General features: G+C 40.8%; 1 protein-coding gene across 2 annotated transcripts in view; it reads right to left on the bottom strand.

The window, feature by feature from the left end:
- sfswap (splicing factor SWAP) overlaps positions 1–13,382 on the bottom strand; it is a 96,399-nt gene that overhangs the window by 38,305 nt on the left and 44,712 nt on the right. For both annotated transcript variants that reach the window (XM_074690408.1, XM_074690409.1), the window contains exons 12-13: positions 12,584–12,687; positions 10,406–10,535 (exon numbers count right to left, since the gene is read on the bottom strand). In XM_074690408.1, coding sequence (XP_074546509.1) covers positions 10,406–10,535; positions 12,584–12,687 — 234 coding nt within the window. The remainder of the gene's footprint in view (positions 1–10,405; positions 10,536–12,583; positions 12,688–13,382) is intronic.

A 13,382-nucleotide genomic window follows, 5' to 3' on the forward strand; every position in this document is an offset into this window, starting at 1 on the left:
TGGATAAAGATTGTACACAATGTGCTTTTCTGGTTTTACCATGGTAGCATGTGGAGCTACAAAAACGTTTGGAAGGAGGAGAAAATCACAGAAAAGACAGCTCCAAGGTAAGAAAAAGGGGTTTTGCTCTGCTTTCCATTTGACAAGGTCTTTCCAAACAACCAGTGAAGGGTTTTTGGAAAGAAGATAATTCAAAGAGAGGGAGGACAGTCATGGTTGGATACATTTGGGAAACAACAGAAGACAATGAAAGAGACTGACAGGATAAGAATGTCAAGACGGAGGAAAACAAAAGAGTTTACGAAGTAACTTTCTTCTCTTACTTTCACATCTGCCTAAGAAGATATCTGGAAGTTTCTTCATCCGCCGCTGACTGACAGAGATGCTGCTTTTCATGATAACGCCTGACTAGCTCCCCAGTGAGAGGTAATTTTATGCAATTCAAGGTTTCTACAGAAAAAGCAGCGTAAGAGGGAGGATGTGGGTGGAGGACTCAGACATGTGAGTGGAAGTGAGGGTGGAAAAATGTATGGGTTTGAGAGATGAGGAGAGGAGATAAAGTGACACAGACGGGTGGAGGATGGAAAGGTAAAGAGAGCAGAGGAATGAGATTGGGCTGTGAGAGCAACAGGATGAGTGAGACAGAGAAAACAAGACAAGACAGTGAAGCACAAAGCAAATGCTTGTGGAAAACAAGTTAAGTTATGCAACTGCTGGGGCTACTGTTATCTCTTCCGGATTAAAAATAGACCGGCTGCCGAGGCAAATCATATTTGAGTAGAGTGTGAACAATAGTTGAGGGGAGAAGAATCCATCTCGACTCCAGGCAGAGAAACGGGAGGCAGACTTATTTGGAACAACATATCACCAAGGACTATCTTTATTTTCCCTTTTGACCAACCATGTCATTGGGCAAGTTATTACAGTATTTTCAATTAAAGCAGATGCTTCTAAAAAAGCTGTGGGGCTGTAGCAATAATGATATCACAAAAAGAAATATGTTATAACTGACAAACTGCTTCACCAAACTCTGACAGTTTTGGTGATTTATTGACTGCCACGTGGGACACAGTAGAGCTCCCTGTTTCTGTCAATGTGCAGTTAAAAACCAGCTGTGGAAGCAGTCTGTGAAAACTGTCGGTATTCTTTGGGGTTCCTTTATGTCTGTATTAATAAGTCTAATATTAGGGATAGACCGACTATCAGCACTGATACTTGTCATTTTCAGGCATATCGGGATTGGTCTTGTTTTAATCCGACAGTCGATGAGAAATCAGTTTAAAACTGTGTTATTTTGGCTTTGATGCAGCCGTGCTTCTCTATCTACAGTCACTACTCTGTCTCCACCCACAGTGCCATCTGATTGGTTATGAAGAGCCGTGGCTCAGGTAACAGCCAATCAGCAGTGAAAGCTGTGCATGCACAGTGCCCATACATACTAGAGAGAGGAGAAAAGGTTTATGCCCAGCAGAGAAGCCCTAGACAGCAGACATATGTTCTTAAGCATTTGCTAAATCTGGTACAAAGCATCTTTTCTATTGAAAGATTAATGTATTTGTACATGGTCCCTGTCAAATAAATCAATCAGAAAAAAAAAAAAAAAAAAAAAAAAAAGGTAAGTTAAGGAGGCAGACTCTCCCAAAATTGTAATAAACATTCCATTCCTCTACAACTCACAACTACTGCTGTAATTTTACGTTACTGTGAGCCCAATAAGGTTATGTTAACATAGGCGGCAGCTCTGCTCACTGACAGTCCCTTCAGACATGTCTGTTAATCACCTGAAACAAGGATGCTGGAAATATTAATAAAGAAATAATCAATTAATATAGATATGTGTGTGTGTGTGTGTGTGTGTGTGTGTGTGTGTGTGTGTGTGTGTGTGTGTGTGTGTGTGTGTGTGTGTGTGTGTGTGTGTGTGTGTGTGTGTGTGTGTGTGTGTGTGTGTGTGTGAGAAAGAGTAAAAAATGTATGAACTGTATTCTGCCCTCCCTGAACGTAGGAGCCCAGCTCGGTAGATCACTGAACCGTTCTTGGTAAAAAGAGAGACAGTTGATGTTGATTTGGTCATTTGTTTAGACTCCACACACAAAGTCACAGCAAAACAGGTAGAAAACAGTATACACACAGCCTAACTGAGCTAAGGAAAGTGATTCTTAACTAGCTAGTTTTGGTTAGAAAAATTCTGCTAGCTCAAGGGTCTGCAACCTGTGGCTCTGGAGCCTCATGTGGCCCTTTGACCTCTTTGCAGTGGCTCTTTGTAGCTTTAAAAAATATATATATTGAAAGAATAAATTTTACTTTTTTTAAATTTATTTATTTATTTAAATTTTTGCAATATTTTTTTTCACATTTTGCAAATTTATTACAAATAAAATAACTTAGACATAACATGTACAATTTCATAATAAAAAAAAAAAAGAAAAAAAAAACTTTCTCTTCTAGATGATTATTCACCAGATTTGTATAGAATTGTATCCAGTTTACAGTCTTTATTATGGAGATAAAGTAGATTTTGTGGCTCCTGAATGGCTTTAATCCAGGTGACTATCGTGACTATCTTACGGTCTATGAACTTATTATAATCCTCCCAGACACAACAATCACTCCTCTTATAAATTCACAAAGGAAAACATTTTCCTGCCCCTTAAAAATGATAAGAAATTATTTAAACTGCAAATATTCAGGAGCTGCTTGTTGCTGCCTCTCTACACAGAGTTTCTCTCTGTCTACACTTTGGAAGCCCTAGATGGCCAAAACACTCAAACTCAAAGTCGTGTAAAAACTAAACAGAAAATTAACACAACTGCATTACATGCCTATAAAGGGCAGCACAAACTTAATTCAGTCCAGTTTTACTGCAAGGAAGCACACTGTGCATGTGACTCTGGGGCCAAAAGGTGTCGTTCTCATCAACTTAAAACAGATCCTTCAAACAGCCTCTTTAAGATTGTTGGATTTTTATTACTCATGACGTAGGATTTTTTTTTTTACGTGTGGTGCACTTTTTGATGCCATCAATGGAACGGCAATACACGAGATTGGGTAGTGAACACTTTTACAGACTTTGCTGAAATTAGTCTTTTGTAAGGCTGTATGCTATCCAGGATTACATTTTCTTAACCTTTGTATAGACTTCTTTAGTCTTTATTTTTAATATTTTTTAATCCAAGGCTGCTCCTTTTTGCGTTTTATATTGTTTGTATTTATTTTTTCTATTTCATTTCATGCATTCAATGGAAAAAGACTCAAACAGTAGCTGTTTGATTGTGAAAAGAAGGTGAAGTAAAAATCTTCAGAGGTTCCTCTTGTGACTGACAGCTGATCACAGAGCCAGGACGTCACACTCAGAGATAAAAACTACATGCCTGATTTTTCTACCAAACAACCTTTTAGTTAAATGTGTTGCCTTGGTGATTTATCTGCAGATTCAGGATGCTGAAAAGAATTCTCTAAACTAGTTATCTGACATTAAAAAAAGAGGACCTGATATCATAATTGACAAATTTGAGTCCATCAACATTCTTCACCAGAGTGTGGGCTTTACACCAAACACAGAGGAACCTGTTCAGCTATGGACTGTGCCAGCCTGAAGGACTCTGCTGCTTCAGTGTGAAGTTATAATTGTGTTTTGGTAAGGCTGAATGTGTGACGTCAATCCCCTGGCTCAAACAGCCAGGTTGCTCCAGCACATTTTTCAATGTGAAATGTTTATAGTGACCAAAAGGATTCATGTACTTATCTCTGGGAACCCATTTAGTGTATGTGGCAGTTTTCCAGCCCATCAATACAGATTAGGCTTCTGCTGTCTGCCACAGATTCTCCTGCTATCTGATCAAGTTAGGTCTTCTGACTGACAGCCACTTTGCCACAGAGCAGAGCCAATACAGTCAGCTATTTATTAGGCTTTTCCAGCCTCTTTCTCTGGCCGTCTGTCAGCTCAGAGAAAGAGCATTACGCTCTGATTCTGTTTCACTGAACCCTAAACGGGACCTGTCAGCCCCCTCGATGCTGAAAAGTGGCACAATTGTCTTAACTGTCCCTGTGCCCATCTTTCCAGGATCTATTTTGCAACAGTCCCTCTGGTCCAAGGGAGATTACCGCACATTAGCTCTGTCCTTTAAGATGTCATGAAATGCTGAAATCAGCGCCTTTGAAGATGTACGTTGTCTTCAGGGCATTTGCCCAAAAAAAAAAAAAAAAAAGTAACAAGAGGATTGGCAGCTAGTCCATCCAGTGTCTCTGCAAAGCAGCTGCTTGTTACTGCCGTGAAACACAGCAAGGGTAGGAATCCAGGAAATGTCACAAACATTAGCACAAGTATGAAGATAGATATTCCGTCATTGTTTATGGTTCTCTTCAGCATCTACCTGAACAATAGCTACACCTCCAATTACAAAGGAGAATCATAGACTTCTACAAACAACTCCAAACACCTTACCTTTCAAAACTAGCAGCCTGCTTCATCAGTATTTGAAGGGTGTAAAAGTACGACAGGGGTGCAATGAATCAACTTCAAGTGTAATGGCTTCTAGCTTATTGTTCAAAAAGTGGATGACTTCTGAAATGTACAGCCGCTGATTCATTGGAATACATGAATATTTCACAGCGGCGACTTCAACCTTGAAAGTAAAATTGCCAACATGCAGGAGGCAAAAGTAAGACATATTTCTGGATCTTTAATGCAGGAGCAGCCTGTTAAAAAAGGTTAGGATCACCGCGTTATTGGATTCATAAAGGTAAGGCGGCACAAATCTGTACCAGAGCAAATAAAGAGGAAACATCTTACAGGGCAGGTAAGTTATTTTTCACAGCTGTGTGCATCCTGGTGGAGGTAAGTATGGCCATGACTGTGTCGGTTCTTCCCAGTGTTAGATCACTGATGTACAAAGCCTGTTTCCACCAGGCAGTCCACTTCAGATCAGTACAGTGTGGTTTGGGTTGGATGGTAAAGCCTGATCCTGTTTACGTTTCCATCATAGACTGTAAAAAAAAATGGACGCTATCTTTCACAGCTCAAAAAAAACTGCTTCCCCTGGTGGCTGGCTGCAGTATAGGTCAAAAACTCTGTCTCCTCTGCCATTTCAGATAGGAAATTAATATGCCTGGTAAAAATGTTTTGTGATTTAAAGATATTATTTGGCTGCCTTGTATTCAGGTCCTCTTTTTTCTAAAAAGTTTCTTTTTTGTTAGTTCTTATAGGTTAAAAAGAAGGCTTTATGTCACATTTAATGATGATTAACAGCTGCAGTTCTTGTATATTTTTTTCAGGGACTGCAAAATATGTTAAGAAGCAGAGCCACGAAGAGATTAGACCAGGCATGGGCAAACTATAGCCCGGGGGCCACATGTTAAACGTTTTAATCAGGCCCGCCGAACTTGAAAAAATCAAATGGATAAACCTTGTTAAGGTTTTATTTTCCCTGCAATTCTGATGTTTTCTATATAGAGAGTTCACATTTAAGATCAAAATATCACGCAAACACTTTTGACACAATCATTTTTTGTTTTTTCATTTTTAAAACCGGGACAGAAAAACTGTGTTTTTCTGTTTTTCTGTAATTCCGTTTTTCCGTTTTGGTTTTAAAACAGAAAACCAAAAAACAAGTCCGTTTTTTCGTTTTTTTTTTTTTTTAAGTTTGTTTTGAAACAGAATGATGAAAGAACGAACCATAAACAGATTAAAAATCCCATTATAATTCCATTCTCTCATATTCTAATTTTAATTTCAAAACAAAATCAAAACAGCGAAAAATAGACCGTTATTTGTTTTCTGATTTTTGATTTGAAAACGAAAAATTGAATAACAAGTCGTTATCTGTTTTCCGATTTTGGATTCTAAAATGGATATGGAATGAACAGGTGACACCCTGATAGTTACCAAAGCACTCCATCCATCTGCTCCTGGTCCGGCCCCTTTGTCAAATGTTAGAACCCATTGTGGCCCACGAATCAAAAAGCTTGCCCACCCCGGGATTAGACTCTCGAAAGTACAAAAATAGCATTATTTTCGTCACCTGGTTCAACTCAGAACTCTGGCTATACAACTGCTACCAATGGCAGCGCCTGTGACGGGGGTATTTTGGCTTCAAAACTGTACAATGGTGAATGGTGGAGCCACGCTGTCCACTCTATATACAGTCTATGGTTTTCAAAGCCAACTGTGCCCCCTCATGGTAGGCAGCGTGTAAGCCAGATGCCAGTAGCCACATCAGTTACACAATAGCCTGACGCCATAGAAGCGCAACACAGTGTACCCCGCTAATAAATCCACTGAAGAAGAACAACGCAATACAGGAAAGAAAGATCAATTCATCTTCTTTGTGATTGGCATGTGGCTCTTTGTTACAAAGGACAATCAAGTTTTGTTTCAGAGAAGACAGTGTGCTGCCAGGAAAACTTCTATTGACCAATCAACGGATTGCAATGTTGTAGCTCCACCTTCTAAGATCAGATCGGTTTAGTCTGGCACCCCTACAGAAGGGTCCCAAAAAGTGGGACATCTCGTCTCAGTTATTTTGGGATCCGTCCTGGGATTAGTCAGTGGAAACGCCATAAAATGTGTGCCACGCCGAGACGAACTGAACTGAACTGCTTGGTGGAAACGAGGCTTAACTTAACTTTTGAAAACACTGAGAATTGCTCATATGGTAACACCACAACTATGACTGCACAAAGGCAGAAAAAGTCTTCAGTGAGGGGACTGAGACTGCTGTTTGCTGTACGACATGGCTTTTCTCTTACTGCCGGGTACAGCCATGTTGAGGGAATATATAATTGAGACTCAATGGATTTATTCATCCCCTCCTGTTTTTCCTCTAACGCTAACCCCTCTGTAAAAAGAACAGCACACCAGTGGGTGTGACAGAGATGTCTTGTAAGCATCTCTTCTTCTATGCTGACACAGACGCAAAGAATGAACGCTCACCAAGAGTAAACAGGCATGGAGCTGAAGGGAAAAAAAGCTCTGTCATAACCATCATCAAACACTCTATTAACATTCTGTCAGTGTCACAAGAATAAAGCTGAATCTCCAAACCCATAAAACTGCAAGGAGCTGCACTCCCACCAAAGGGGTTTTCAACAGGGACTGGGACTTCTGCAGAAACTCATTTCCACCATAAGGGTGAGTGCAGCAGGAATTGCTTTCTAGATGCAGGAGCTTTGGGAGCGACTCTTCAGTGCTTAACAATTCTGATTGGTTCTTTTCTTACATAATAAGCAGATTCACTTCCCAACTCTTCACAGGTCTCTGAGCATGGTGAAAACGGATTGACGGGTGGAGGTAATATTTAATTGATACCAATGCGCTTATCAATCAAAATCTTTATCAATTCTCTTACCAATCCTCCTGTAAATTTTATCTGCATAGAAAGTCAGCTTTACAGGTTTTCTGTGTCAACAACATTTTATTGAGTTTATAAGTAAATAAACATGAAATTAAGCCTCTTTTTCACTAAGTGTTCAGTTCAGTTTGTCTTAGTATGGCACGCATTTTGTGGCATATCCAAGGACAGATCTCCAAATAACAAAGATGAACTGTCCCAGTTTTGACAGACTTCCGTAGGGTTGCCAGACACACAGATCCAATCCAAGAAGGTGGAGCTAAAAACACTACAGTCCGTTGATTGGTTGAAGGAATGGTCACTTCCTGTACTCCAGCGGCTGCTCTATTTCTCCTGGTGTCACACAGTCTTCTTTGAAACAAAGCTTGATTGCTCTTTGTGATAAAGAGCAACACGCCAATCACAGAGAAGACAAATTGCTGGATGTCTTCCAGCTGTGTTGTGTTTTTCTTCTACGTTGGATTTATTAGTGGGGTACATTGTGTCATGCTGCTATGCTATCGTGCTATTCTGTAGCTAAAGCCGCGTTTCCACCAAGCAGTCCAGGTCGGTCTCGGTACAGTGCGCTTTTAGCGGCGTTTCCACTGACTCATCCTGGGACGGATCCCTAAAAACCGAGACGAGCCGTCCCACTTTTTTGGGACCCTTTCGTATGGGTGCCAGACTGAACCAATCCGCTCTCGGGAGGTGGAGCAACGCACTGCAGACGGTTGATTGGCCAAAAGACAGCGGCTGCATTTCTCCTGGCGGCACACAGACTTCTCTGAAACGAAGCTTGATTGCACTTTGTAACAGAGAGTTACATGAAAATCACAGAGAGGACGAAATGCTGCATGTCTTCCATCTGTGCTCTTTGTTTACCGTGTCGTGTTTTCTTCTTTGTTGGATTTAATAGCAGGGTAAGCTGCTATGGCCTCACGCTATTGTTTACCAGCTGCGGCTTCCACACAAACGGGATGAGACTTAACTGTCCCAAACCGTCCCAAACCGTACTGAACAGACCCATACTGCTTCGTGGAAACACAGCTTAACACAGCTATCAGCATCTGGCGTACACGCTTCCTACCACAAGGGGGCACGGTTGGCTGTGAAAACGCAAACAGGACCAGACTTAACCAAGCCAACCCGTACTGATCTTAACCGGACTGCTTGGTGTAAACTGGGCTTCAGATAGCAGGGACAGACTAGTCCACGTAAGGTCCAGCCACTCCAGCAATCAATAAGGGAATGGTTAAAGGATTGGTTCGGTTAATACAGCTTTTAAATTGTTTATAAAATGAAGTAGAACAAAAAACTCACCCAGAAGGCTTTCCTGATCCAAGCAGTGCTTCAGGAGATATTTAGATCCAAAATCGTGCAGCGCACGTCCGTATGATGGGATCCATTGGGGCATAGACAGCGCCGCTCCTAAAACTGCATTAATCGTCCAAAAACTCATGTTTTTCATGGTCCGCTCCGGGTTAGTACTCTGCTGCAGTCTGTGTCACTCCAGACAGCACTGTGTGGCTGTAATGACCTCTGAACTCACGAAGACTTCGTTTACTTTTGCCCCTCCGCGCATGCGCAGTACTCTCTGGAGAGCTGTTGTTTGTTTGTTGCTGACTCCACTTCCTCCTTTCATCTGTTAACTCTGGCTCAAAACTGTAATGACACCCATCATATTCAAAGTTCTCCTCCACAACATCTTCATCAGATAGATATTCGTCCATTTTACACAAAATGGAAGAAGAAAGTTGTCATGTAGCCTGCCGTCTTCCCCAGAAACAATGAGCCGCACTCCGCATGCGCAGAGGGGCAAACGTAAACAAAGTCTTTGTCAGTTCAGAGGTCATTACAGCCACACAGCGCTGTCTGTAGTGACACAGACTGCAGCAGAGGACCAACCCGGAGCGGACCATGATGGAACATTGGTGAAAAACATGAGTTTTTTGGACGATTAATGCAGTTTTAGGAGCAGCGCTGTCTATGCCCAGATGGATCCCATTATACGGACGTTTGCTGCATGATTTTGGATCTAAATATCTCCCGAAGCACTGCTTGGATCAGGAAAGCCTTCTGGGTGAGTATTTTGTTCTACTTCATGCTATAAACAATGTAAAAGCTGTATAAACCGAACTGATCCTTTCAGAATGAAGACCAATGATGTTGATTGATTGAATCATTTCTTATCAAATCTTAACAGGAATCAGGGAACGATACCCATCCCTAGTGAAGACATAGATGACAAAGACATAGGGATGTAAATTGTAAGTATTTTCTATAAAAGTCAACAATCAAACAGTTACTCATAAAAAAGCTCAACATGCTGCACAGAATCACTAAATCTTAGCTGATTACTTGAAAACTGCTTCATGTGGATTGTACTGCACCAAAAAACCTGAACAGATAAATGTGTCAGACTCACAGTGTAGAGTTTTCTTCTCCTCTCAGGGAAAATTTGCATGTACCAATGGCCAGCTGTGCACTGGGAGTGCAACAAGGTCACAATCAGTCTGGTGGTGGCAGAAAACACGCCCACACAGCGCTGATGTCACCGTTCTGCAGGCATACTGTGCCAGCTTAGTCTCGGAAGTCTCTGCATTGAATTTACATCAGCCTTTTGGCTTTCAATCCAACTATAAGGTAATACTCTATAAAAACTTCTCAACCTCTGTGTTTATGCCTGCACTGTTAGTTGTGTTTCGCACAGAGTGAATGCAGAGACGTTGCTGATGTTGGCTGAAAGTCCGCAGGGCACACCTCCCTCGGCTGTTTGGTCTGCACTGAAACAAGCTTTAAATGAAACAGCGCTGATAGCTTTTATCCCTGCCTGATAAAAAAAGAGAGTTGGAGCATGTTCCTCACAATCAATTACTCAATACTCTGTTAATTGTTTACATCCTCTGGCTGAAAGAAGCTTTTAGCAACTCCTGACACTGAAAGTCTTGAGTATTCTTAGTGAAAAAGTGGATGCATGGAAATAGCTGCTGAAAAAGGACTCCAATGTGGCTATAACAGTAGAAACATGAGGTTCTCAGTGCGATGAGACAAAATGAGTAATTTGTTTCCAGAATCCAAACCTTGTTTTGCTTCCAGCTCCTCCAAACTAAGGGAGGGTTTCTTCTCTTCAGGAATGATGACCGGGAGAGGTTCCTTTTCAACCATCATAGCCCCGTCTATCAAAGCATCCAGTCCGCCCTCCTCCAGCAACTTCAGGCAAACACAAATGAAAACATACAGTTAGCCATCTTTTTTTTTTTAACTTAGTTTTTATCAAATTTCCTTTTTTCAGTACAGTATAATGTGAATATTTCAATATAATTCAATGAGTTTCTTTTCCTTTTGTCCAGCTTTATTTTTTTTACAAACCTCCAAGGACAATGTAGGATAAAAATGATAACAAACAGTAAAAGAAAAGATAATGTCCACTTCAGAATTTAAGTTGGAGGGGCAAATCAGGTCAGAGACAAGATGAAAGCATTCTGATCTACAACAGGAGGATTTTGCATCACTAGAAGGTATTATTATTGCAGTAATAAAGGAAGCATAGGTTCCCATCTTTTAATATAGTTGGCTTTCTGAAGCCTTAAAGTGATACTCCTGGATGGAACAAGTTGGGTCCTATCACAAGGTTTAGGGCAGAAATTACCCCTACAGCAGTGTTTTTGTGCAGCAGAAGCCCAGAGCGCACGCACCAAACACCCCCTCCCTGCTCCTCTGCTGGTTTCCTCTGCACTCAGACGGGGCCATATTTTACTTGACCAAAAACACAAATAAATGGACTCCCACTGAAAAAATCTGATATCGGTCTGCATTCATGCTTTATTTAGAGAATTTTCAGCGCGTTACTTTCACACAAAAACACCACTAAATAAGGCAATACATCCAATGCATGTATTGTACGAGGGAGGTTCTGGTTTCAACCATCTGATGGTTAAGGCTGTAGTAAACAGCGAACCTGTCCAAACATTTGGGTATTACTCCCTGTATTGCCACTGTGAGTAGGGATGGGTACCTTTCACATTTGAAACGATACGGTACCAATGCCCTGTACCCTTGCAATCGGTTAGCTGGTTACTTAACGGTACCAAATTTCTGTAGTTTTTTTTTGTTTGTTTGTTTGTTTATTTGGTTTGTTTAGTTATAATAAAGTATTAACATTTTTCAGTTGAACATATTTATTCTTCAATATATAACCTTGCAATGCTGTGTTCACGTCCAGCATGGAAAATCACCTACTCTTACACTCCGTCACAGTCACAAAGATACATTCAGGTACCTAAACATGGTATCTTTTGATTTTATGTGAATCAGTACTTGGTACTTTTGACAGAATTCGGTTGGTACCTATGAAAGTACCAAATTCGGTACCCATCCCTAACTGTGAAGTTTTGCAGGATGTTCATTTTAAAAATCTTCTTAGGTCATTGAAAACCTTCCTGCAAAACACACTTAACTTAGGACATTACCAAAACATGTGGGTGTGATTGGCTATATGCAGTTCCTCCAGCATGAGCTGGGATGTTGAGGACCATCTTGGACCCAATTTCTGGTGTTCTGAAATATCTAGTAATTATTTTCCATGCATTAGAATTTGTAACCATGTATGTCTCAGTACATATACCACGCCAAATATCCTGAGAAATGACCTCCACCTCCCGTCTCTCTATCATTTGTGAGGATTTCTTTTCATCCATTGATAAGAGTATATTGTACAGGTACTTATATTACTTTCTCTATCTCCACTTTGTCATTTTATCAGATACTTTTCAGAGGGTGTAGGTTTTGTGAAGGTTTCCCATTCCTTGTGGGTTGTTAGAAAAGTTATAAGTTGCAAGTATCTAAAAAAAATTGCCTTGGGAAATTTTTTTTCAGCTACTCAAATGTTTTGAGCAGGCCACTATTAAACAGCTGATGCAGGTAGGTCAGTTCCTTTCTGACCATTTTTTTTAAAGTTGTGCTCTAGATTGTTGGGTGTAAAAGTCTTCATATATCCAGTACTCATCAAAGGTGAAACTAACTTTGGTAGATTAAAAGTACACTTTTTTTCACTCCAAATTTTAAGAGTGACCTTGGTCCAGTCGCACATCCCTCCTGTGGGGGTATTTACAAAGGGCATGATTTGTAATGGATCTTGGCATTGTTCTTCAAAATTTAGACGTCAAATAAATCATCTTTTATGTCAAATCTATCTTTTTAAAGACCAGGAATCCACCCATCCATAACAATGTAGGTGAAAATAAGTTTACAAAGCTGACCTTGTCCTCATCTGAATCATCATCCAATCGAACTCTGTTCTTCTCCAGTGGCAGCATGTCATTTTCCTTTGCCTTGATGGCAAAGCTGATTGGAGCAAAAGAGGCTGCAGGAGGCACGAGAAGGACAAAATGAAAATATGTTACAGGGGGTTTAATATAAAGACCCGTGAGAGAGCAGCATGACCTTCATTTGATCGACAATTTCAGGATAAAGTGAAAACAGCATCGACTAAAGAGGACTTCTAAAAGTGTGGAGAGAAGTTTAGGACTAGAAGAAAGGGAAGCAGGAGGATGAGTGAAAACGGGATAGATGGAGAGGAAAGAAAAGGTGGAGGGATAGGAGGGATAGGAAGAAGAAAGGGGAGTCTAAATAAAGTGTGAAGGACAGTGTTCAAAACAAGAAACAGAGAAACAGGCACCGACAGCCAAACAAAGGAGGCAGGAAGGAGAAGACGGCGCAGAAACAGACAGCTGGACAGACAGACAAATAGGGATAGTGAGACTGGTACACAAAGCAGCAACGCTGTGTCACACTGATTCCTGTTTTGCAAATCAAATATTTCTGCACTTGTAGAGATAAAAAATAAGGCAGTGTGTATCATTCCCAAAAGAAATGACCTCAATACAGGACCTTTATCATTACCGTGGAAGGCTGGATGGTTTTTTGTGCACTTCACTGACTGGTTATTAGTTTTTCTTCAGCCTACACCGTGACCCATTGCCTCCCAATAGTCTGTGTGAATTCAGACTTGAATTTGCATATATGTGCGGTTTATGGGTCCTGCTAGTGTTATGGTAA

This window comes from Halichoeres trimaculatus, unplaced genomic scaffold (assembly GCF_033239565.1).
Source record: "Halichoeres trimaculatus isolate MK-OKI-2021-1 unplaced genomic scaffold, fHalTri1.1 fHalTri1_scaffold_16, whole genome shotgun sequence".
Classification (NCBI taxonomy): domain Eukaryota; kingdom Metazoa; phylum Chordata; class Actinopteri; order Labriformes; family Labridae; genus Halichoeres; species Halichoeres trimaculatus.